Here is a 27106-nt window from a genome sequence, read left to right on the forward strand (position 1 = left end):
TTATTTAATAGTTTTCCCAGGTACTTGTTTTACCTGCATCTTGATGATAAATGTTACTTTTTAGTGTGATGTAGTTAATTAATGAAAAAAAAGTCTCTCCTTGGTACTTGAGCAGTGTATGTGAAATGTCTGTGAGCTTTCATTTAATTCCTTACATGGATAGCTGATTTTTTTTTTTTTCCATGTTTTAATGTATGTGGAGCACTGCAGGTTGCATGATATTAGTTAACTTACTCTTTATTTTTTAATTTATCTCTCGAGGATAATCTTTTATTCTTGTGTCGTGAACAGATTAGTACCTGCTTGTAATCAATGGGGCGACGAATTCACTTCGTGGTTGACCCTCAGGGTTGGTGCTGCATGGGCCTGATTATCTTTGTCTGGCTGTACAATACAGTCTTCATTCCAAAAGTCATCCTTTTTCCTCACTATGAAGAGGGACATATTTCAGTTTTGGCAATTCTGTGTAAGTATTTTTAACTTAGCTATTTTCCTACTAGTAAAAATAGTATCTTTGGCCAGTAATTAACATATATGAGAAAGGTCAGAAAATAAAGAATAAGGTGAAGGATAAAGATAAAGGACAAGATAAAGGATAAGAGTTCTGGGACGCCTCCTACATTTTTGTGTTTTGAGAATTTGAGACCCTTTATTAATTTTGGAGGTGTTACGATAAAACTTGTATGTGTGAAAACAGGAAAAGCATTAATATGGCTTTCAGGTCTTGTAGCTAGAATTTGTTGATGGAGTCTCATGCCCACAGCTCTTAGTGCCTATCACAGTTTGGAGTGGTAGTACTGATGATTGACAAAGTTTTTTCATACGTCCCTGCGTGAGTCAGCGAATATGAGTTATGCTAATAGGTTTTGCTGGGGTAAAGGCTTGAATTTAAATGGAGCCAACTTTAAAGAAAAGATGGACTTTTGGAATGGCCTTTCACGTAGAGGCTTTGAGGTGTTTATTTGTTAAGACAGTGGAGGAGCTTCTTAAATACTGTGGTAAGGTCGTAGTGGCATCCTGTTAGTGCTGTCAAGACAGAGCTCACTGCTATTTTTAATAGCAACATCCACTCCCTTTTTAAGGTGAGGGGAGTACTTAATGTACTGTATAATATTATATTAGACTGTATAATACCAAAAATGTATCTGGAATTCAATGAGAATTCTGAGTAATTTCAAACTCAGTGTTTGAGCATCTATATTTTCGATGCAGTGTACAGTAGTTTTTTGAACACCTGAAAAAGACTAACAAATGTTTATTTATTTTTTCAGGTTATTACTTCTGCTCATTGTTTTGTATAGCTTCATTACTAAGAGCTTCAATAGCTGATCCAGGAAAGCTACCTGAAAACCCAAAGATACCAGTTACAGGTACATGAAGTTGTTTCTATATAATTGAGTAAAAGTTATTTTAATGCCCTCAAAATCATTCAGAATCAATTTGATTTTGTAGGATTTGGTGGAAATAATTAGCTGTCCCTGCTGAAGCCTGTGTAGTTAGGGAAATGGGAAGCAGTATGTCACTCTTTAATTTGTAAATTTCTAGCACTTTGCCTTATGCAGGCTCAAAACTTCTCCAAAACTTGTGTTCCATTAGAAGTTTAGTATGTAGGAACTTCTGCTAGGAAATATTTCTACAAGAATAATATTCTTGCTTTCTGGACTTTATTGTATATTCTTGTACCTTGGTAATATTTAATGAAAAATGTTCAGAGATGGTTAGTCATTATCATTCTACAGCTTTTTTCTAAGTAAATTTATAAAATGTTGAAAGTGATGCTAGAAGGTGATCTTATGCTGGGTTTTACCTCTTCATTTTTAAAAGTTTTTTTTCCGTGACTTATGTTTGTATGGGCTGTTATCCAAATGTGACCCTAATTACATTGCATTGCTGTAGAGAAGCAATGTGAGAATCCCCTTCTGTCCTTGTGAATCTATCCTGCAATTCCTATATGATATCTGGTGCTCCAGAAATCAGAGGAAATTTGAAACCTTAATAATTCTCCAGAGAAAGCCAATATTTTTGTCAGCTGTTTGGTACTATATAGGTGCTTGTCTAATGCATAGAACTTTTACGTAGTGGTTTAGGAAGGAGGAGGGCTAATAAACAGCATGAGAGTTGTAATGTTGACAGAAAATGCTTCTTGAATGTAGAAAATTTATCAGATGCAATGAGGGGTGACTATTTCAGCCTTGTCTTGACACATGGTGCAAGGATGCCAGGAGTAGCATTTTGCTCTCTCTTCCTGTTGTTAGGGAGAATGTAGGATGATGTGTTTGGACACTTGACCTGTTTAGCACCAACACTGATGTCATGATGTGCATAAGATAGGCATCAGATATTAGGGAGGGACGTATGTTCCTGGGAGTCAGATGTCAGACACTAATGGCAGAAATTCCTGTCGGCGTTCTTCCGTCTCCTGTTGACTGAGCCTTTGATCCAGTAACATGAAGGGTGGCTCAGACCTGGGTTCTGCAGTCAGGCCTCTTACTGCAGGAGGAGCAGCATAGGTTCTGCAACCCAGGCTGGGGAGTGAAGACACTCAGCACAGTTACAGAGAGCTACATTTGTGTACGTTTATGAGGGAATGCTCATTTACTTGCAGAATACCAGGATCAGTAAAAATTTCCTTTGTGCACAAATGGTTATTTCTTATTTAAGGAGTCCCTTTGGATAACTCTCTAACCTTTTCACTGTCCATTCATTTCATATGGAATGACACTTTGTACATCTGAAGATTAAACACTTAGGTTTGACTGTGATGTTGATATGATTTGTTGAGTGCTAGATCAGGGGGTTTGTACTTTCTAAAGTAGCACTTCAGTTCTCTATTCTCTACATTGACAGGAAGATACATTTTTGCTAGTATAAATTGTATTAAAAAATGAGGCTGAGGTGTTACTGAACTCTGCTGGTAGCTAACCTATTAGGGAGTGACACCTTTGTGACTCTGGATTTATGGGAACAGATTGTAAATCAGTTTCCATCTGGCATTATTACTAGCTTAATGTTCTCATATATTGGACTGCTTTACTTCCAATGTCCAAATGTTATTTTGCAGCAAGAAAGACAATAATAGAACTGCCTGCAGGTGGCTCAGAAGTGCTAAATTTAATTTTATTTTATTTACATAGGGACAGTGCTTTACAGTTTAAAAATTCAGAATGTAAAGATGAAGTTTATTTTTCCCCCTAGGATTTTAAGAAATTTTGTGCATCAGAAAGTTCTATTTATATGGAAACAACCAGTCAAAGTATTTAAGATCCTCAGTCATGCACCTATTTTCCGTAAAGAAAGAAAATACATGGTTTTGTGAATGGAATTATAACGGTGTTGGTGTGATTTGATTACCATGCGAAGCTGAACTTTCTAATGATGAAATTTGAATTCTCATTTTCAAAGGCTTCCTCTAATTTGGGTGGTGTGATTCAAGATAAATAATAGCTGTGCTGAGCAATAGTCACTCCTGGTAGTTTCAGCTACTGCATATCTCTGGAGATCAGTTTAAAGGATCTCAATTTGGCATCCAAAAACAATGTGTATTTTTAAATACAAGCCTATCCTCTGTTCTTTGGCTACCTTACGTGTAAAATTGCATGTTGTGAGATGTGTGTCTTAAAATGCTTGGAGATGGAACATGCTCCTGAAGTGTTCATTGTGTATTTTGTTTTAATTAGCTAGCTTTGACAAATTTGAGTAGCAGTATTTCCTCAGGAGGTTTTGAATTGGCGGGGAGGTTGTATGATGGTTCTGTCTAGCAGATATTTTTTTTTCAGAATAGACATGTAAGAAAATGATTGAATTATGGCCTTTCTTGTTTAAGTGACAGCTTTTGTGCTGTAGTAATTATTCCCTAGAAATAAATAGAAGGAGAGAGGACTTTGGAGAAGAAAACTGGCACAGAGGGGTTGTAGTATCTTGCAGTTTAATTAGGGTGAAAGTTGAAAAAGAAGTTTTTTGTGTGCTATTTAACCTTCTCATATCATGTTAAGAATATTTTTCTCTTTGAATCATTAGCATGTAGGTTTATCGTGAGCATGCTGTACTGAGTTTAAATCTCTCTAAAATGTCTTTACATTTTCACGTAGAACGAGAACATTGGGAATTATGCAACAAATGCAATATGTTGAGACCAAAGCGTTCACATCACTGCAGTCGTTGTGGACATTGTGTGAGGAGGATGGATCATCACTGTCCATGGTAAGACCAGGACCAGATTTGTTCTAAGAATCTCCTGTTGTTTTAGTGAATCATTTTAAAGTTCATGGTCTTGACTATTGCTCATTTGTTATGTTTCCTTCCCAGTAGTGCTTAATCATTTAGGCATTTAGAGCAGGGAAAGAACAGCTTTGAGACTTTCTTATGTATACAGGAAAGACTGACAGGAAGAACTGTTGCAGTGTAACATTTTATAATTTTCAAATTTCTACAAGATGTATAGTTTTGGAAGATTCACAGATTTTGTTTACAGAATTGGAATTTTTACTTGTAAAACTGATCTCAGCATAATTAATTTGTACATTGCAGATTTATTTCATGAAGTGCAATGTAGTTTCTGATGCTGGAAAAACTCCAGTGTTTATGTTGTGGATTGAAATAAAAGATTTCAATATAATGGGAGATGTTCTTTATAATAATAAATATAGAACATAGTTTTGGACAGTTTTTGTTTTTGAGTTTACTGAATGGCTGTGCGGAGTAGGAAATGTTATTGACTCATACCATTCTCCAATGGTCATAGCCTCTCTGATACTCTAGTGAAATTGCTACCTTAGTGTTCTCTCACTGTTCTCAGACAAAATGAGCTAATCTGGCTGGAATTCTCTATTTAAACCAATTGTAGCTTAAAATGAAAATAAACATTTCTGTCAGTAGTCCTGAGGTATGTCCAGCAAGACAGCAATGATGAACTGCAGAGCACAAAACTGACATCAGGATCTTCCTACGCTGATGTAGCCATTTTTCAAATTACCCTTTTGTCAATCACTACTTCAGGAAACAGTGCCAGTGTCATTATGGCTTAGCTTGGTACTGATGTCTGGGCCAATGCTTGTATGAAATTGCACCCTGACCACACTTTTAGCATCAGTGTAATGTCTGTGAAGCCAACTAGACCAAGATTCAAAGGCTTTGAATATCATACTCAGTATTTCTAGGATCTTTATGGTTCTCTTACTCCTTCATGTTGAAGTATGCAGAAGGAGTTTCTGCATAGAGGTTCCTGTTCTGTCTTTTTCTTACGCTCCTTAAGTCATGCTTATTTGTCATTGGGGTACGCTGTGATCACATCTGTTTCAAACCACTCATTTGCATCTCTAGTTTCTGGACTCTGCATAGTTCACAACCAGTGAAATGTCTTGAGTAGCTGAGGATAGTATGTACTAGTATGAAATTTTACTGACTTTAAAATGTAATTTTGTTACTTGAGTGTTACTTAAAATCGTGGGATTACCTTTCCTATTTGAAGATACTGAGAAGTATGTCTCCTGTTCTAAGCGATGACCTGAATAGTGCAGCGTAGACGTTAAGTGTCAGTGTAAGGAAACCACTCTACAGCAACTGCCGTCTCTAACATACATGTCATCACTTGGATTAAGAATTGAGTGATTAGTTGCTAGTTCTCATATTGGCTCCATAAATAATCATGACTGTTATTTGCAATATCATAATTGCAATGCTAAAGTCTTTCTGTCTCTGTCTTTATATATATATACTTTGTTTCTCTGCAGGATTAATAACTGTGTTGGTGAAGACAATCATTGGCTGTTTTTACAGCTCTGTTTCTACACTCAGATCCTTAGTTCCTATACGCTGATACTTGATTTCTGCCATTATTACTACTTTTTGCCTCTGAAAAAGGAAAACTGGGTAAGAATCTATTTTCTCTATGAGGAGAAAAATAGCTAATTTATTTTTGTACTTAGTTACTACATGTTTTTGCTGGCTCGGTTGTTGACAGTGAAGAGATTTCATCTTGAGGTATGTTACCAAATGAGCAAACTGATCTATTATTGATAACAAAATACTCTAAAAAGATAGATGATTTCTGCATGTTAAAAACACATTAGCTTTCCTAGAAACCCAGGAAAGGAGGCTAGAACCAGTTAGGTTCCTTTAGAATTGATCAGTGAATATTAGGAAGAAGCAAGGTAACTACTGCAGGTGTATTCAAATTCCCTTTTACTTTCTACAAAATAAATTTATGCAGAATATATATCTGTCCCAAGTCCCCATTTTGAAATGCTGATATTACCAGAAAAATAAGAAAAAAACATATGATCATTCTGAAAGGAGAAAAATGTATATTGGTTTTGAAGCAATTTCTTGGTGTTGCTTTGAAAAGGTCAAGTGGGTTAAGTTTGATTTGGTTTGCTTGAGCTCTACTGTTATTATAATTTATTATTATTATTCTCTCTGCTGGTGTCATCACACCCATCTTTAAGGGCTGCTGGAGACTGGCCTTTGGTTGTGGGTAAGGCAAGTCCCATTTTCCATTTTGTTGAACACCTTAAGTTTATTATGGTACAAAATAAGAATATTAAAATTCCTGAAAAAATTCTGCTTCTGGAAGATGCTGATGCATAGCCTTACGAGCTTCTTATTTGCTCCCATATCAGTCTGCAGTGGGTGTGATGTTCCCAAGGAGGCCTCTGTGAGGATGAAAGGAGATCTGAAAATGTCGTAAGACTGTACTCCTTGGATCATCTAGAACAGATGAAAGAATTATATTCAAGTGGATAGATAGCAACTTTCTATTATATGGAATGTACCAAAGTTGAGCATTTTTGTCAATCTTTCTTAAAAAAATTCTATTCTAAACAGTAACTAAATGTGACGGCCTTTGCTTTTAGTTTCTGTAGCTTTCTAAGTGTTGTTTGTCACACCTTACTTTTTAAAAGCAAGATGAAAGGGTGCCGAATTATTTGCTTGGAGATGGTCTGTGCTAGAGAGGAAGATGGAGGTAGTGTTTATTTCAGACAGTTTACAACCTCTACAGACATAATAATAGGTAGTTATTAATAATCACAGTTCAAAAACTTAATATAGAGATATGAAACTTTGTTCTTGCTGGTTTCACTGGGTTAATTTCTTATCTTTTGGAGAAAGGCCCACTTTTGATGTCACATCTTCTAAACAGTAGACAAGTTAGGAGACCGAATACATAGACAATAATTATTTTAACCTGGTTTAATGCAGTTGCCTGAAGAGTAGAGCAGGTTCTCATGTTTGGCTGCCTAAATTTACACTGAGTCATGGAAAAAATTGAGTACTGTGGCCTGTTTAGTTTTGTTTTGTTTTAGCTGTGGTATTTTTTGCTTTATCAATCTGCATGTGTGGACATTTCAAATGACAGTCTTCCTTTTGAAAAAACTGGATATGTTACAGTATGTAACATTCTGTGTCCCAGAGAGATAAATGTTTACACCATATAGAAAAGCTTTGTAGTCAAGCAGGTCTCGTCTGTTCAGACCTTAGTGTTACACTGAGTAGTGTTTAGCTTTCTCAGTGTTTCATCAGCAGGGGTGGTGGGCATGCACTGCAGTACAGAAATCAGAATAATTTGTTTGGGTGTCTGGTCAAGCTATATATCAGCCTGCAAGATGACATGAGAGCTCCCTTAAGCAGATTTTTTTATAGCTTTGCTAAAGATATGATGCCATATAACTTTAAGCCACAGAATAATTTGTCAATTTTATGTAATTTTCACATAAAATCCTTTTAGTCTTTGTATATCAATTAAAGCTGAAGTACCACAGCATGCCAGAGACTGCAGTACCTTCTACCTTTCACAGAAGTGCTATTCTGAATTGAAGTTTTGACTAACCAGGAGCTTACATTTTCTGAATTGACAGGGGCTAGTGTTTAGCACAAACTAATAAACAAACAAACAAGCAAACAGTTCAAGAAAACTCCCCCCCTCAACCAGCCATCTGGAATTAGCTTGTTCCTGCTCATTAAAAATACTTGTGAATTTTTTGGCAGTGTGCCTTCATCTTAATTTTTATTTTTTGGATATAAAATGATACATAATGCAGAAGCTGGAGAATCAAAATAGCTTTTAAAGCTGTTGTGAAATGATCATTTTATCACAGTATCCATTAATGTGTTTTTAAAAAATGATCGCTGTATTATCATGTGTTAGTGTTTCCTTCTCAATGAAAACTTGTGGGTTTATTTATACCAAAGCAAGGATGATAACGTTAAAGGGAATGGATGAAGCCATTTCAATAAGAGACACAATCTTTCAAATTCGGGTCTTACAACAGGAAATTGCTTCATAGTATTCTTGGCTCTTGTAAGAAAGATGGGTTGTGGTTACTGCTTGTGTTTGGCCAGTAGGAGGGGTACGATTACTGCTAGAAACGAAGGAGATGGTAATTGTTTATATGAGATCCTAGCAGGAGAAAAATATATAATTTGGATAAAACAGCATATGAATTCCTCTGCTAGCTTTGATGATTTTTCAGAGGCTAAGACTGGAACGTTTTTAATTTTGCATCTTCATTAAAACCCATCAAGATCAGGAAGTCTGTATCTGTTAGGAAGTATTCAGCCTTGTGGCCACTGAGATGGGAAGAACAAACGGTAGTCTTCTCATGACTACATAGTTGCTCTCTACATGGATGTGCAGGCAGAGATTCTAGACACAGCTGGTCAAGTAGAAGCAAACATAAATGCTTTGGCAGTTATGTTTTATCTGATTTGTAGAAGCTTTTAATCCTTCCAGCAGAAGTTTTTCTGATACATTCTGTTTGCTAGAAACATTGCTAGAATGATTGTCGTAGCAAAAAAGCACTGACATACAAAAACCTAACCCCCTTTGCTCTGGTTTACTTTCATTTTATTCCTGTTTCTGTAGTTATCCATTGTATATAATTAAAATATTGTACTGAACTAATTTTTAAAGTGTTCTGAGCTCTGCTGGCAGAGGGAGAAGGAAACATCATGAAGAAAGCACTGTAGCAATATCACCCTGCTCTGTCTAGCATTCAGCTTTCCCCTTAAAAGGTGTTGGGAAATATTAATTAGACGTTGTAAGATTATTTACAGTAATATTAATTTCAATATTATGGATTGACTGATATTAATTAAAACATGGAAATATGTATCATACAAAGTCCGTTTATGTTGTAAAGACAATATAAAGGAAACCTTTCCTCCTAGAGTCATGAAATGACCTATAGGATGTGAGGTTTTTTTTTAATAAAAAAAATTAAAATTTTCAATATTGTTTTTCTGCAAAACGAATCTAACCCTCTCCTCTTCTATAATCATACGGACAATGTATGATTATTGAATCAAGTTTAGAAAGTAAATCCATGGTCTGTAGAAAAAAAGGGACAACAGAAAGGCTGACATTTTCTTAAAACTTGGCATATTGATAGTGTCATTCTTATGTGAAGATTGTATCACCTTTTCTTAAATTCTGTTCTAGTCTGAAAACAATTCAGAATCATCACTTTGGATTGAGCTCTGGAATCGGAGTGCTATTCCCATTTTCACTTTAAACCAAATCAACCATGAATCAAACTGGAAGATTACTATTATTAATAGACCTGAAATAGTCCTGAATCAAAAGGTGCTTTACATTAGCATCAGTTGTTATTAATAATAAATATCTCTACAAAGGGACTTATTGGAATGCAGTTTGCGTTCTGTGAATTAATTTTCTTTTTTTTTAACACGAGTGAATTTTCTCCCAGTACCTCTCCTTCCTTTTTTATACAAAACCTGCAATATGTAGTTTTTCTTATGCCTACTGTGTCGTACAGCCTGGCTTTGTTCTGTGTTCTGCACTGCTGTTTATCATAGCCAGGTTGATGACTGATTTCATCACCAGCCTGGGACAGACATCCTGGGCATTTGGTACTAGTAATAGACAAGCAAGTTAGCATGTGTTGTGTGAGGTTTTCCTTCCCAAGGAGAAAGATGAAGTATCCTAATGTGTTTTGTTCATATATTAATTTCTGTGTATATTGTATTAGAGTAAAGAATCAAAGTCAATTAAATGAATCTTACATTGTAAATGAAAATTCATGAAGGTTGTTTTTCATATTGTCTCTTCTGGAAGAGATACAATAATTCTGTAGAGGTTTTGCTGAAAGCTCTGTCCTCGGTACAGAATGTGTTAAACGTTAAATGTTTTGATGCTTCTTGTTGTTGTTGTTAGCAGGGTACAAAGAAATTTGAATTTGGAAGCAGTGGTCATATAATTGATTATGATCTTGAACTGGACCTATCCTTGGTTTTGACATCGCTCTTGTATGACAACATAAATCTATAATAGCTGTTTTCCTATGGAATGGTAGTGTTTGTTGTAGGGATTATCCATAACAGCTGATGCTCACAAATGAAGACATGGCATGGGAGCTGAGGAGGTCTCATCTGAATCTGTCCTGGAGACTGGCTTTTAGTGGAATGTTTTGGTGTTGCCTGTTAAGATAAAGATGCCAGATCTCAGCGTCCCTAATCCATTCCTCAACCTAATCCCACAGATCTACACTTTGTTTCTTTTGTGAAAAGTTTCTATCCTCTTTTGTAAGTAGGCGATAGAAGTGGTGGTTGAAGTGAACTTAAGAAACTTCAGAACATGCAACAGCCTCGGGGAAGGGCACGTCTGAACTGTATAGGAAACGCTCAGTGGGAGGACAATGGTAGCAGCCCATGTGAACTGAAGTTTTGACTGAGCAAATAGGCTGTGTTGTTGACAAAAGGGAGAAGAGAAAGGGGTTACCTGACAGGCAGCTCTCACAGTGTTAAAACTGTGCATTAAACATCCCTGCCAAGGCCACCTGTCTTAGCCTGGCCCAACATGGAAAAAAGCTCCTGTGGGACAAAACCCTGTTGTGCCATGAAAGAGTTCATGCATCGGTGATGTTAGCTTATGTGTGCTTATGCTTTGTGGCTCAGTCTATAGTTCTTCCCTCAGCATGTATAGTGTGATTTTGGAGGTTATGGGGTTAGACTGTCTGAGTACACTGCACTGATTGGTAAGGCTTAAATAGTATTTGAGCAAGAGGTTCTGCTCTTTGTGTCTTACCTTGTTTTTCTTTAAAGCACTGAGCTGGTAAAATAAAGATTAGTATGAATGCTTTTGTTTTGAATTGTTTTAACTTTGAATTGACTCATTAACTAAATAAAAGAGTTTTTTAAAAAAAGAAATTAAGCAGGTATTTGTTAGTCACTAGTTCAGAAAAGACTGGTGGGATTTGCTTTTGTTTTAGCTGGTTAACTAGTGATTTCTACTGATTCATTATATATTGATTTACTTCACAGCTTTAGTAGCCAGTATAAACTTATAATCATAATCTAAAATCAGGGTTTTTCACTAAGTATAACTTGATTTAACTGTTTCATTGTTTAATTAAATCCCAGAATTCATGAATCTAAGAATTCCTCTTCCTTAAGTCCTACTGGTTGAATGTAAAGAAGGAAAGTTCAAAAGCAGTGTTGGGGTTTTTTTTGGTTGGTTGGTTGGTTTTTTGTTTTGTTTGTTTGTTTGTTTGTTTTTTTTTTCTTTTTTCATTCAGCTCACTTTTATGTTCTGGTTGTAATTTAACATTTACTTGAAAGATTTTAATAGTTTCCTGCTGTGATCTGGCTTTTTTAAGTGGAAAAACAGATGTGTACATTCAAAAGACTGCCTTGAGAACATAACCTTAACTTATTTATAAGAGAATGAGTGTGTTAACTCATTATCAGAGGGTATGATGGGGTGTGAACTTGCAGTACATTTACAGTAACTGCCATGTATAAATGTTTTCCTGTGATAAAAATAAGGTGTTTTATCCTTTGAAAAAGATCTGTAAAACTCTCTTACACTCTTAATATATTCTGCTGGATGAGAGGAGGCTTTCCAGAGCAGCTGACAGAGTAAATTTGAATTCTCCTGCACCCTGAGGCAATTTGGTTCTGCATCTATATCCAAAGTTATAGCAATACACTTAAGGTCGAGATTTAAAAGATGAAGATAAGTTTATCTTGAATAATAGGCTTCATTACAGTGATACTAATCTAATACAGATACTTGGATTTTGTAGGTACTGTCTTCAAGGGTCAAGCTAAGACTGTTACTTTGATTACAAAAGAGATGATATTAAAATGAAATTGGCTGTGGCTGGGAGCTGAGATGTAGGAATCTTATAAATCGGACTGCTTAGCAGAATCGTTTTCTTATGGTTTGGAGCCTGTGTGCAGCAATGTGGCACAGTGTGAGATGCAAGATTCAGGAATAACTCCGTTGAGCTCAGTCTATTCCCAAAACTTAAATACCTGAATGAGGTTTTTTAACAGTCTGGGGAAAAAAAAAAAATAAACAACTGTTTACATGTATAAATAAAAAATATTTGGTGTATCATTTTAGCACCTAAGTGTATCAATGATTTACAGTGTAGATCAAAGATCCAATACTTGCCTTTAGCTGTAAGTCTTCAGTAACAACTCTTTTCTAGTATTTCAGCTTGGTTCAAAGGCTTAAATTAATTTCGAAGTGCTAAAGTCCGTCTCTTGTTTCTGTCTTGTTCTAGGATGTTTTTGTATTTAGACATGAACTTGCTCTCCTAAGAATATCTGCCTTCATGGGTCTAATAATATTAGGTGGAATAAGTGGACTCTTTTACACTCAACTAATGGGTATTTTCACTGTAAGTATCTGATTTTGGAAGCATATATTAGTTTTATTTTTAATAAAATTAATAAAACCAGAAAACATTATTTCATCTAAGGGAAGAATAGAGAAATACTTACACTGTGAGGCACCTTTTTGGTATGTGCTCTGTCAAGATTCTTGTCTCCAAGGAATTCATAAGAAGCCTTTTAACAGACAAATGTCTAGTAATTGACCCATCAAGGCAATTTCCTGATTTTTATTAGTAAAATAAAACCATACACTGTCCTGGAATTTCGTGGTGTACAAGGTACGTATTTGGGGATTTTAATTTTTGTTTTTGTTTAAGACTGTTATGAGCTCTGGGCTCCGTTATGCTTTGTGACACTAAGGCCCACTGATAAATCGTACATTCTGAGAACACTGATTTTTTTGTTAAGTATTTTAATAAATACATTTGCATTCACATCTCTTTAGTTATTAAGCTGTGGAATGGATCTATGTATAATTTACAGTCCAAATGCCTATTCTGTATTTAAAGGTACAGAAAAAAAAATCTGCATGAGAATATTTTCCAGTTAAATGAATTTGGTAATGCAGTAAATATCTACAAGAAGCAAGCTTTTGTTGCTGTAGTATCCTGTTCTGTACATTAGTAGTTAATCACTACCAGGGAATTGTTTAAAGTTGTCTTGAGAATCCATAGACGTGTTTGGAGTACTGCAGTGTTGAACAGAGAGAATATATTAGTTGGATCTTTATGTGTCTGAAAGGGCATATGATCTGGCCTGCAAAACTTTCTTTTTTGTTTTAAAGACAGTAATGTACAAGATGACAGCATCTTTGTGACTACAAGTGATTGAAATCTGCCTGAGATTTCATTCTGGGATTATGAGGGTTTATTAACCTTTGTAGGTGCACAATGGAAAACCTCTTAACTGTATTATGTAATTCCTTTGTATGGAATAAAGGACAAAAATTACTGTATAGTTTTTCCTTCTGTTAGGTAAAATAGTATTAGTGCTTATTGCTTTTATTGTATTACCTTTACATAAGTTTGTTTCCTCCTGCTCTTTGTGTGACTGCAGCTATGCTGTGTATTATTTTTGCCATCCTCCAGAAGCTCTATTAGACTGCTTTCTGCACTCTCTGTCTACTCCCAAGCCTACAGATTTAGCCCATCTGCCCCCTTGTGTTCCTGTTTTCTGTTCCTGGGTCTTGCTGACAGGTTCTCACCTCCCTGTTTAAATGCTGGCACACAAGCTTTGTGTCTTCTCTAGAGCTGAGATATTTTTCTAATCCAGTACTATGCCTTGCTGGGTATCTAGGTGAAGTGGTGCAGTCATCTCGATTCAGCTTATTCCCACTCCCAGTAGTTGGAGAGAGAGAAACTCAGGGAGCTTTGGAGTTCAGATACTGAAGTAGGGGTGTCTTTCTAGCCTCTGTTAAATGAATATATGAGAAGGAATAAAAAGCCGTGTGATCAGTACTACACTAAAATACAGAAATTTTACAGAAGAAAATAAGGATCAAAACATAAGCCTGCCATTCATTTGTGTGCTGCCAGAAGCCAGACAAAATTTTGGCAGTCACCATCAATAAAAAATCTGAGACTAAACCTGATTCTGCCAGATATACCTGAAAATTGGGACATTTCTGTTCTGACACAGGATACCAATTGTGCTGCCTCTGCATCAGGCTTGAATTCCTAGTATGTTCTTTCATGATTCTGAGCTGTAACACTGCCAGCCTCCTACCACCACTGCAAACTCTTAAGAAGTGCTGTAAAGCCCCTTTATTCAATGTCAGTTATATAATATATTGTGAAGCACATCCCAGTGGATTTACTGAGATGGCCACTGCCCTGGAACAGGCGTGGGCTTATAGCGTTTTCAAGTCCAACCTCCTTTTATGGGCTCAAATCGTAATTCTGTGAATCACTGATCTGGAGTATCCCTGGATACTCTCTTTTGTCCTCTTTGCCAAACTTTGTAAAGTAAACACACCGCATTAATTGCAGATATGGACGGACTGTAAGAGGCAGATGGTGGGAAGTACAGATCTTCTGCATTAGAGCCTCTCACTGCACGATAGCTATAGTGGAGGTCTCTATTGTGCTTGCCTTATATGGGCAAGTTTTTAGGTTTGGGGTTGTTGGGTTGGGATTGCTGGAGAAGTAGCAATCCATTACGAGATCTCCAAAATCTAGGTTGTTCACACTAGGTGGATGCTGTTGCACTGACTCATTGAAGAATGTAGATCATCCAGACCATTCCCCGCTCAAGGCATTTGCACATCAGCAGTGAAATTGTCTTCTTTCTTTTCATTTCTTTCTTCATGAGTATAGAATTGGCAAGAATAAACAATAGTCATTTGAGGAAATTGCTTGGGAGCAACTAGTCAGACTTCAAATGAACAAAGCCAAATCTGTTTGGTGAGGGTGTGCTTAGTCTGCAAGTTGTGTCAGAAAGTCTTTCCATACAAGTGTTTTTTGCTTGTCAGCATTGTAGTGTGGGGATTTGCTTCCTCCATGAGCACTTACTGACAGCTTTGGCTAGGCAATGAAAAAGGCGCAGAGAGCAGCAGGTGAGTGAGTAGTTTCACTGCAGGCTTCCCAAAGTCATGCCTGTGATGCGTAGAGTAGGGTAACAAAGAAACTGGGTTTACCCACCCACAGTTCTGAGGGCACATTGTGGAAGACATTCAAGTCCTGTAGAAGCAATGGACCATAGTCATTAAGAGACAGTGGTGTTCCTACTGTGTACCATCCTGGAGTTACTGTTCATCATCTAACCTTCCTGTATAAACTAAGCTAATTGTATCTGAAATGAGCTTTATATTTAAAAAAAGTATGAATGATGAAATTAAGCTTAATTTAGTGTAAGGTACAGATCCAGATTTATTTAACTGCAGAACATAGTCATTGAAATGTAATATTGCAGACTTGAGGTTAATTTAAAAGAAACTTGAACACTTGAAGGCATAGATATGCACAATTAAAGCATTCATGTGTTTATTGCTCCAGAGTTATTCTTGAAAGCATCAGTTTCAGTGGTTGCTGAAGCTGCCCAGAGATGTGTGCAAGAGGTGGAAAGGTTCATGGGCCTTCTAAAAAAGTTGAAATAGAGCAGGTCTTAATTGTGCTTGTATAGGAAAATAGATAATAAATATTTCCTTAGTTCATGCTCCATGCCTGTGTTTGTAGTTTAACATCAAGCCAAGATTAGTTCTGCAGCTCCTGTATGAAAGTTATTTTTAGAGAATAGAGGCAATTGGCATTGTGGCTCTGTGATCTAATTTTTGACTGATATACACTGTTGCTAAATGAGTCCATTGAGTTCAGGTTTGCTGTAGTTTAACATTGCCTATATTTCAACTGCTGCCAAAATTGTATTTTTGGAAAGAAAAATAAACTCAGGATTTATCAAACTTTGATCCTTTTGTAGCAAAACTTTGTGACACTTCATATGGTAAACTTACTTGACTGTCATGAAGTAATTTTCCAGAAACCAAGCCAATAGCTTCCATTTCATTTAAGTAATATAAAGCTGCTTTTTTTTTTTTTTTTCCCTTCAGGAATATTGGCAGTCCATATTAAAAAAAAATCACAAGTTCTTGGTCTTTCATTATCTTCTACATACACAGCATGTGCTCTGCTTACCATGAGTCTTGGAGGAGCAACTTGGGGTAATGAAACAGCAGAGCTGATACTTCTCCTTTAGCATCATCAGTAATGAGAAACTAGGACCTGAAATGGCAACTTGGTGCTTCATTGTTTAAGGCTGATTTCTGGTCTGATGTCTCTGCTCAGGTGTGAGTGATTGGAACATAGCATGTGTGATGAGGTGTGGTGTGGAACCCAGGTCAGAACACTTGTGCCAGTTCTTCATATTTATCCTTCAGCCACTGCAGCAAGATAAACTTGAATGTATAGAATTAATTTGCTTTAAATGACCTCTGTGTATATCAGTTTCATAAGCAGTTGCTCTTTACTAGAATTGTGCCAAGTGATAGCTTGGTAAGTCCTAAGAATGAGCAGGAACTTATAACAGTTTAAGGAGGGAATACTGGCATTTTCTCATCTCTGATTAAGTTTTTGAGACAACAGCAAATATTATCCAACTAAACATGCAATGGAAAGAATATATCTGATATACTCAGCCCAGCATATTTTCCTGAAGCAGAGCAGTAGCTAAAACAGGAAAGCAAAGCAGCACATTATGAGTGCAGGTGAAATATTCTGCTCTGTGTGCTGGCACTTTACTGAATTCAGTGTTGTTGTGCAGTTGGCTGGTCTGTGCCTTTCATTGCATAACTCTCATTGGTTATAACCATAACCAATTATAACCAGAACTTTTGAACAAGTTCTTTCTTTAAGAAAAAAAAATGCCTGTGTGTTCAACCAATACTAAGGTGCTTCGAAAAGATATGTTGTCTGGTAAAAATGAAAACTTTGTAGCTTATGTACTCAGGTTTGGCTCTTGCACAGAGAATGTCCTTAAGGCAGCACTGCTTGAGAAGAGGATTAATAGACCAAGATACCTAACACACAGTAATTTCTGTGAGTACATTTACCACCTCTCTAATTGTGGTATGACTGTTGGGGTATCGTTAGCACAAGGCTATTCACATCTCATCTGGTGGTCCAGGAAGCCAAAGAGCAAGGGAGGTGACTTCCTACAATGAGAGGAGAACAGCTGGCTGGCAAAAACTGTCCTTAGGGGAACTTTTGACATGAATTGTTCCCATGAAGAGGGGAGCAGCTGAGGTGGCCTCTGTATACAAGATTAGAGCTTTCTCCGTAGAAACTAGCATATGTGAAACACACTTTTAGCAGAAGGAGCACATGGCTCTTTCATCCTCCTTCTCCAGTTGCTTTCTCCAAGCTCTGTTTTCCTTTACTCTCGTCATCTTGAGTTTTAACACTTCTTCCAGCGTGTACCTGAGCTAGTTCTAGGGGACCTTTTATTTGGATACTTTGGACATAGAAGTATCTAAGTTCTTTGTAATTCAGAAGTCTCCGAAATAGGAAGAAATTAAAGATCCTAATTTATGAACTCTAGGATTCTAAGAAGATACTCTTCTTAAAACCTCAGCAATTAGCCTTCATACTTAAAAGTTTTCATGTTTATAGGGCACTGGGTGGAAGAAAGCAGTTTCACCCATGAAGAAAGTACTGTCTGATGTAAATTCCAAAACGATCATGCATTTGTATTGAAGTCCTTCATATCTTCTGTTTTGGTACGTGCTTTACCAGTCATCTATTCCCTGTAACTGCTTGTAGTACAAATTTGGGTTTTATATTCCTAAACTGGAAATAAGCCTGTGTTCCTAGGCAGCATGATGGTTTTTAATGACACTGCTTAGGAAGTAAAAGCAGCCATAGCAAAAAAAAGGTTAAGTTAAAAAATATCCCCAAACATCAAAACCAGATTTTTGTCAGTTGCACCCTAGATAAATGGTTGTTGGTACCCCTAAGTTCAGAGTAGCCGCTTGTAGTCCCGCAAGCAATTATTTCTCTTTTGCCTCAACTACTGCAGGATAACAAGATAGCTCTAGCATAGGCACTTTCCGACTCCATGAAGGGAGAGAGGTGGTTTTTTTTAATTTGGTGGTTTGTCCTAAATAATAAAAGTACTATTTATAGAGAAAATATCATTTTGCTTGAGATAGTTTTGCTTGAGAAAGTTTCTAAATCTCCCACAAAAAAAGTCCAGAACATCCACTGTGTTATGCAGCTACTGCCTGTACCTATTAATGACATTGTATTATAATGGCAAATGCAAAGTTCATATAGAATAGAATATTCTATAAGTAACAGAAAAAAATCTTGAGGAGGACACATCTGTGTTAGTTAGATTTAATTTTTTTTTTCCTGTAATTATATTAAATGATAAATTTTAACTGGAAGCTATCTCAGATGTTATCCAGAAATTTGCCTTCTCAAGACATATTTTCTTGACGTATTTTTAAAGAAATCTTCTATTATATAGATAGTTTTATATGGAACAGACAGTTGTATTCCTAAAAATGTTAACTAGCCTGTCTTTTCGTAGAAGAAGGCATCAATTCACCTAGATAAAAGAACAGAGTCTCTTTTATCAATTACAGATTGCTTCTGGTTTATGTTTGTAGGAGATAAAGAGTTGCAACTCAGGCTCTGCTAAAAAGGTGGAACTGTCAGGATGCTTTTGTGTATATTAGTACAAGACTGGCGTTTGCATTTGCATTTCTCTTGCTTATGTTCTGTTTTTGTTTTAAGAAAGTACTTCCGTGTGTCTTTCATGTCACTTCAACAGTTAAACAATGTTAAAAAACAGTTTTTCTGTTTATACAGTAAGGTTCTGACATGTTTCATCTACAAGGTATTACTGTAGAACAAGTAATAATATGGCATGATTTTTAAAACAATGGCTTGTCATACTGGTTTAAATTGCACCAGACACTACTAAGAAGTATTCATTTTGCTGACCTTTTTAAGGCTGGTACTTTGTTGTGGGTTTTGGTTTTTTTTTTTGGTTTTCTTCCTTTCAAGATCTCTGGTGTTCTTTATTTTCTTGGCTGCCACCTGCCTGAAGCAATCAGCCACTTCTTTCTCTTCCTCTGTACAAAAGGAAAATCCTGTCTTCCCATGGATGGTGGAAGGTAACAGGATAATCAGTTCAGCAGTGATCCTCTGATGTCATTGTGGGAGCCCTGTAAAAGCGGATTATCTGTGACCCAGATAAAATAATTAGAAATTACTTGGACACTTACAAATAACTGATCTACTAATCTCATTTCCAAAGTTAAAAAAGGCCTGTCTCTCAACGTAACACTACCAGATGTTTCAGTTAAACAGCATCCCTTGCAGAGACTAATCTGAACCCTAATTTTAAAGGATTACCTTTGGTTGTTTTTTATTTCAAACGCTAAACAGTTTGTGGTTTCATTTTTCCATATGTTCAAACAAAGCATTTACATGGAATCAAAGAAATTGTCTTCATTTTTCCACTGTAGCCCACCAAATATGTTTTTATGTGATCTTTGTGTGTTTGTATTGCAGAGAAAAACTTTTGGTTAAAATTATTTAGTAATTAACTTATTTGTCTGGGCGGAACTATGTAATGGATGGGCTTTTATAAATTTAATGGATACCATGTGGTCTCTGTGCAAGGCAGAGGATGTATTATTATAAACTAAGTGGACAGTGACTTTATTAATTTAATTAATGCTACCGGGGTTTCCTGTTAATTAACTGTTTGAATGGTGTACAGTGATATGCCAATATCCTGGTGCATCAGTCCTATGTGGATGTGGTAGAGAGAAATTTCCCCTTATTTGCTTTGTAGAGGATGGAAGGGAAAACAGTTTAACAGCTGGTGTTCAATAGCCTGTCTGGTGCACAATATAATGCCTAGAATGTAAATTTTTCCCCTTAAAAACATTTAAAAATGTTGATATCTGTTAAGTGCTATGTTTTGTTATTGTTGCAGTGTTTATCCATTTCACCTTGAAGTAGCAATTTCACTGGCTATTTTGTATTGTTCTTGTAAACAGGTCCGTCTGCACATGAACATCTTGAAATTACTGATTGATGTGTTTCAACTGTTCTGCTTGGTGTAACTGATACTTATAGTGAGCATGTAGTAAGGAACATTATTCATTCTGCTCAGGGCTTCTTTTCTTCTCAAAAGGACAAAAACTAACTTGTAAGGAAGTGGAAAAAAGGCATTGTACAAATTAATTTTCTGATAAATTTATTCAAAAGGAATATTTTTCAAGCCATTGATCTTATTTGGGAGTACAATTTCATTTATAGTATAATTAAAAATGAAGTGCAAAGAATAAAATTGCCAGGGAAAAATTTAAAGTTCTTTGTGTAATCAGTAAATCAGACAAAATTTTATAAAGTTTAAAATGCAAAATAATGAAAATGTAAGTGCAGTTATTCTATTAATAGAACCAAAGGCTTTTAATTCCTCACATATTTCAGTGTTGATCCGTTGCTGTTTTAATATGGAGAGTACACAAGTGATCTAGTTGTGCTGAAATGCTTTTTGTCTTTAAAAATAAGTATCTTATAATTAAAAATATTTATAATTATATCTTTAATCAGATAATCTATTAAGTACTGTTTTGATTAGTGAAATACTAAGGGCTTTTCCTGTCTTTTCAAACATGGCAGAAATGTAATCAAGGAACTATTAATCCTCATAATTGAGTAAACCACAGAAGAAATTAGTATTGTTAGGGGAAATTAGGATTCACGGGCAAGTGTATTATTTACCTGGCTGTAATGAAGTCAAACATATAAAGGAATTGTGGAGGGAGAGATGTAACAGACAATGAATTCATGTTAATATTGTCTGTCTGTATCTCCCCCATTATTCTTATCCCTTCCCCTTTTCATGTGTCTACCTTTTATCCACCTATAGGTAAGTCTCCTACTAGAAGACTGCATAGAGTCCTAAAATTAAATTGTCAGGAATTAGTGATGTCCTAGTCTTTGAATGGGGTTTTGTTAAAAGTCTTTTGAATCTTAACTTTATTTTTCTCAAATGGACTAGCAATTCATTTAACATTTTCAGTGATTATATCCTGAACAGACTTAATCACCTATTTACCATCAAACCAAAATCTTAGTTTATTGTAAAAACTTACTTAATGAGCTGTTTAAAATGCAAGAATAAATTCAAGTGTTAGACACACTAAGTGGCAAAAGGTCTCATCTGTTTTATTTAGATCACTACATGTTTTTAGGCAATGTGGGAATACTTTTATTGAAATTAATTATTTACAATGTTGAAAAAAAGGATAGATTAGAAAATTTAATCAAAGAGATGTTATACTGTGCAGAGAGTCAAAAATACCAGGCCAGAAATTTCCTGTTTGTCACTCAAAGAGAAAGTCCTTTTGCAACTCAATTGTTTTTCTGCTTGGTAGAGGAAGTACATTTAACCAGTTGAAAACAAGTATAATAGTGATATTTGAGTGTTCTGGGGGCTGAATACATTTTATTTAAAAGTTGCTCTTCAAATTTAGACATTACACCACTTAAATGGCTTCTCTTTGAGGAAAGTCAACAACTAGCCTTCCTCATTTTTATTCTTAATGTTTTTGTCTTAAGGTATTGGTAAGTATCAAGAAAAATAATGTCTTGTGTTTTACTGTCATGCAGCTATCTGCATGTAACACATCATGCATTTGAAACAGACTGGAGGAAAGAGATCTGTTTGTATCATCCTCTTTGTAGGTGTGTTCCTAATTTGTTTTGTGAGGTGTTCTTTGCAGTTATTAATTTTCTAATATCTGACAAATATATTTGAAATCTGTTTAACTAAATTCATCAGTACAGAAAGGAGTGTAGGGGTATTCCCTACATATAGTATAGCTTCCTTTTTTATCGTTTTGTACACAATTCTCTGATGTAGGGAATTGAAGTGAAAACTGAACTAGTAATTTTCTGGCTGAATCACATTGTACTTGATAACTTTAATCATGCTATCTTATATGGGAAGTCTAGATTTACATAACAATGCTAAAAATTGGCCAAATGTAAGTCCAAAATGTAATTAGTGGCAAAAAGGAAAAATTTTGCAGTAAGTATTCTTTCTTTGAGATGGTCATTATTTCATATTCTTTAGTTGCTCATCTGTCATTGTGTGTCCCCACACAATGAAAGGAAGTTAGGCAAAAGGAATGAAAAAATATTGTTCAAATAGAGGATATGCTGCCTTGCACTTTGAGATAAAAGCGGTGGCTGCAAATCCAGGGAGGCTTGCAAGTTGGTGTTGGTTTTTTTTGTGTGTTTTGTTTTTTTTTTTTTTTTTTTTTTTTTTTTTCTTGTTTTTTATTTTTTCTTGGGTGTTGGTTTTTTTTGGGTTTTTTGTTTTTTTTTTTTTTTTTTTTTATCTCTTTCTGGTTTATCATACTTGCCTGCTGATTCTTATATACTGAGTATTTTAAAATACTATATTAAGAAAGCATGGCATAACGTTTACATTATTCTGCTGCAAGTATTGAATGGAGCTGTATTGATTACATGCCGGTTCAGGCAAACACAGAAGAAAAACTGAACCTGAGATTGTGGCTGCATACTTTGCTGTTAGTCTTGTGAGTTACAAATAGGAAAACATGAATCAGTTTATTTTTTCATGGTAAATTAGTTCATGATGACTCCTGACCTATAGTGTGGTTTGTTAAAAGCAAAAGATCTTTTTAAAAAAACAGGTTGTTTTTCAGGCAGTTGGTTATGCTAATTAAAAATATAGATGTGAAAGATGTATTCCTCTTAGCAGCTAATGCAGGTGGATTCATTTGGAAATTAATTTTAAGTTTTTCTGCAGAATTCAGTCAGTGCTTTTACATATGTCGCTCTGTTCCTCTCATAATGGTTTTAGCTGTGGCAATAGCTTCAGTTAGAGTAGACAAGCTCCTCTTGCAGACTTGTAGTACGTCCTCAAAGCAAAAACAACCCCATCCTTTGCACTCGCAGCTGAATCAGAACCCTTTGTGCTATTCCTCCTGTTTAAAAGTGGTATGTTGTTAATGATTGCTGTGTTTATTTCCTCTTACTTCCTTTGGCCTTTCTCACTAAGGTGTGATTGTTTCTTTCCTTGTTGCTTTAAGATGATTATCAGTGGGTAAGTATCTCTGAATAATCAGGTGCAGGAACAATAGTTGTTTCCAATCTGATGACTGGGGATCCAGATGACCCATCATGTGAAATTAATGATTTGTGGGTTATACAGTTTCATCTTGTATGCAATTGTAAATTTTATGGGATTTTTGGAGATTACTAAGACTCAATAGATATGCCATGTTTGCTCATACCAAGTTATTTTCAACTTTTGGATGAATGCCAATTCCACGAAAGATTTTAACATCAGCATTAGCTGTAAGTCTGGAAAAAAAAAATCTTAGTAGAGTTCTATTTGTATTAATAGTAATCCAAGCTGATAGTAGATGCAGACAGCCAAAGCCTCTTAAGCTGAACACAGTAATACTAATGTTGTAGCAAAATCGTGGTATACATCAAATGCGTAATTAAGAGAGATGATATTCTGGTTGAAAGCCAATTGTGAGATGAGTTAATGAACAGAACATCTTGTCATTGGAAGAGTAGTGGTTATTCTGGTCCTCTTGTCTCCAAAAGAAGAAAAAATCATCTGTCTGAAAAGAAAGCATTAAATAACAGGCCAAAACTCAGCTGTGGTCCTCTCCTTCATCTCCTGTCTCCAGAGGGGCTACCAACTTTCCTGGGGTGCTGTGAAGTTTCACTTTAATGTGAGAAGGTAAATTGGTTTACTCTCAAATGAAAGTACATTTCAGGTGAGCCAAACTCTTTGGCAGCATTGTTGCAGTAAGGAAGCTGTGAGGGGAATTTGTTTCTTACAGTCACCAGCACTTGTTAAGCAGCTAAACTTCAGAAAGATATTTCCTCCCTTCCAGCCCTAGTTCAGAGCTTTTAAAATGTGGCTATAAAGATTTTGACATCTAGAAAGGTCTCAGTCACAATTTTTTTGCTGGAAAGTATTCTAAAGTAGATGTTAGCATTGTAATGGAAAGTGGGGGAAGGGAGGATTTCCTTTGACTTTCTATCCAGATGAAAGCTTTAGTGTGTTATAAAGATGTGGGAGCAGTACAAATATATTATGAGTAAACAATGTGAATAAAGCTGTGTTTAAGCTATTAGCTTGTTACATTACAGCCAAAGCTGTTTTAAGGCTCCTTTTATGAAATTATAGCATAAAACTTTGACAGCTGGAAATCAATTATGGTCTGTACTACCGTAGTACAAAAAAAGTTATTAACAGTCATGGTTTTCAAATGTACCCATGTTATTTTGTACTATCACGTCGACATCTTTGAGTTGACCATAGGATAATTCCTAGAGCTGAGCTATTTTTGCTGTTGTGGAAGGAACTATGGCATCTCATGAAAAAGCTGTTATAACCTCACTGAAATGTCATGGAAGTAATATCTGTATTTACTTAGTCCTTTTTATTCATAAAGCTGTGTGTCATTTTCTGTGGTCAGAAAAGGTGGTGTTTGTTCTGACAAGAGCTGGCCCAAGGAAGCCGAATTTCTCTTGGCTGTGCAGTCAGGCTGTGCCCTAACAGGGAGAATGGCTTGTGTCTTGCAGTGCTTCTCTGCTGCCTGTGGTAGGTGAGGGGGATATGCTAGACAGGCCCAGAAGGTAGAGAGGGGAGGCAGTTTGTATGTGAGAATTGAAACAACAGACATGAACAGTATTTACAGTCTGCTGTAGACAGTCCTGTTCTCTCCCACCACTGAGCAGTTCAAATCCGCCTAATGATGGTTCCAGAATAGTTTATGTAGTCTGTTGTGGGCACCCCTTCTCTGCACAAACAGGGGAGAGCTTGTGCCTCCTGGTGGGTTGGCATGAGAAAGGGGACTTCTGTCCTTTGCCATACTATGTCTGGAATTCAGCTGGTTAGGCTGTGGGCAGAATTAAGATTTTTGCTGTTCAGCATGTAGTAAGAGATCCTGTTTCAAAATGCATCAGACCTGGGAAGCAGATTTAGAAGCAAAATTTGGCAAGGGGTGTTGAGGCCACTCATGTCTGGTGAAGCAAGGAAGCAGCCTCCTGTACATTATCTCCTACTCAGGTTTCACCCTTCCCCTTCAGAGCTTTATGAAAGGTGGTGGCAGAATCCCAGCAGTGTCTTGCAATGAATTGGATGCAGCAATGGCAGGAACAGTTAAGGAAAGCAGTATAGTGTTCTTGCTAGGTGGCATTTCCAGGTGACAGTGAAGTTGCAGCCTAATTAAGCTACAGACCTTGTGTCTCTGTGTGGCTGGAACAACAGGGACTAGCCCTCGATTTCACTGAAATGCCAGCATGGTCTGACAAGTGCATTACGTGCGTGCCTAAATCCATGAACAGTAAAGGGAAATATCAAGCTGCCATGAAAAGGAGATGGAACTATGAGAAATACTTCAGTTACTGTATTTTGAACCTCGTGAGTGATTTGGGGGCATAATGAACTATGAATGTGCATTGAAAATACGTTTAAACAATTTTAACGCAAACTTGAAATGATACAAGGCAAGCTTTTTTTTCTTAAATATATAGGGCAAAAGTGAGAAGAAAGTGCTATTGTTGGTAGTTTTAAAAGTTATATTTAGGAAGCTGAAATTAATTTGTTAATTGTAAAAATTTGTGACTTATTATATTCAGAAATGTAAAGTATTAATTTAATTTACTGTTAGCTGTGTGAGTGCCTTTGCTCTGCACATTATTTAGATTTTGTTGCCTTTTAAGATAATTGTTTTATATTTGTTACTTACCTGCAGTGACTATGGAAAGTAGTGGTATATTCCTTGTGGTTTTATTTGCATTGTAATGCTTGAGAAGATACTTATTTTAAATCTTTAAAATAGCTCCTGCTTTTCAGACTATTACATTTGTTAATAGCTTCATTTTACTAAATTTTCCTGTGGTTTTCTCATTGGATTACTCCAAGTCTGGAATGGGTGCTTGTGAAAAGTATGTCAAGAGTGAACCTTACCCACATTAATTCTAATTGTCCCATGAATTAATTGTAATATCTGAATTAATTTTAGCTTTATTAATGCTGTAAGGTTTTGTTGATATTTGTGTGTATAATCTCACATCTTTCTAAAACTAATATGGCGTATGAGTAATGTGTAACCTACTGGATTAATGCCAAAGCAGTGGATGCTAAGAATTGATTCCTTGCTTTATTTAGTTGCTTTCGTAACAACATTTTGACAGGAATGTAAATAAATGGTTATTCATTGTGTTTTCTTTTCTTTAACAGGACACTACTAGTATTGAAAAAATGTCAAACTGTTGTGAAGACATGTAAGTGCTGTAAAATTTCAGTGTTTGCTGAAAAGCTAAAGGAGCAGCTTTTTTTAAAAACTGTCTGAGAGAGAAAGGAAATTAAGGTGCTTTGTTAAGATTATTTTGTGTGATACTGTGCTCTATACTTCCTATATTTATCAGCAGCTCACTAGTCTTTTAATATTGGTTGTACACAGAGTAGCCTCACGATATTTCCATTTTGTTCCCTACCCAAACCCAGTGGAAATATATTTTCTTTTAAAAGCAGAGATCAAACGACAGTGTCTGCTGTGTCTTGGCATACATTTCATTGATTGAGGTTCTCCTTTGCTTCAGAAGTTGCCTTTGGTTGATTGATGACACAGATAGTTTCTGTTCTCCAAAGTTAAGTCTCAGCTGCATGCCGTGATGAAAGAAAAGCTGTGTTTGTGATGCTAGGCCACAATTCATCAGAGTCCAGTAATGGATCCCCAGCCAACCTGCATTGTTCTAGCTGACTGAAGCGCACTGTGGGTGTGCTGTCTTTCACTAATAATGCTGTCTTCCATAGATCGAGGCCCCGAAAGCCATGGCAGCAGACCTTCTCAGAAGTTTTTGGCACTCACTGGAAGATCCTGTGGTTTATTCCTTTCAGGCAGAGGCAACCACTGCGAGTTCCCTACCACTTTGCCAATCACGTCTAA

At 36.1% G+C, this 27106-nt stretch overlaps 1 protein-coding gene across 1 annotated transcript; it reads left to right on the top strand.

Annotated features, from left to right (window-relative positions):
* The first annotated feature begins 261 nt into the window (after nucleotides 1-261).
* Nucleotides 262-27106, top strand: ZDHHC21 (zinc finger, DHHC-type containing 21). Its single transcript, XM_008949706.1, has 7 exons — nucleotides 262-466; nucleotides 1272-1370; nucleotides 4089-4200; nucleotides 5730-5868; nucleotides 12528-12644; nucleotides 26398-26441; nucleotides 26974-27106. Exons 1-7 carry the CDS (start codon nucleotides 313-315, stop codon nucleotides 27104-27106), a joined length of 798 nt encoding a protein of 265 aa, XP_008947954.1. The 5' UTR covers nucleotides 262-312.

Source organism: Merops nubicus, unplaced genomic scaffold (assembly GCF_000691845.1).
Source record: "Merops nubicus isolate BGI_N331 unplaced genomic scaffold, ASM69184v1 scaffold37601, whole genome shotgun sequence".
Taxonomy (NCBI): domain Eukaryota; kingdom Metazoa; phylum Chordata; class Aves; order Coraciiformes; family Meropidae; genus Merops; species Merops nubicus.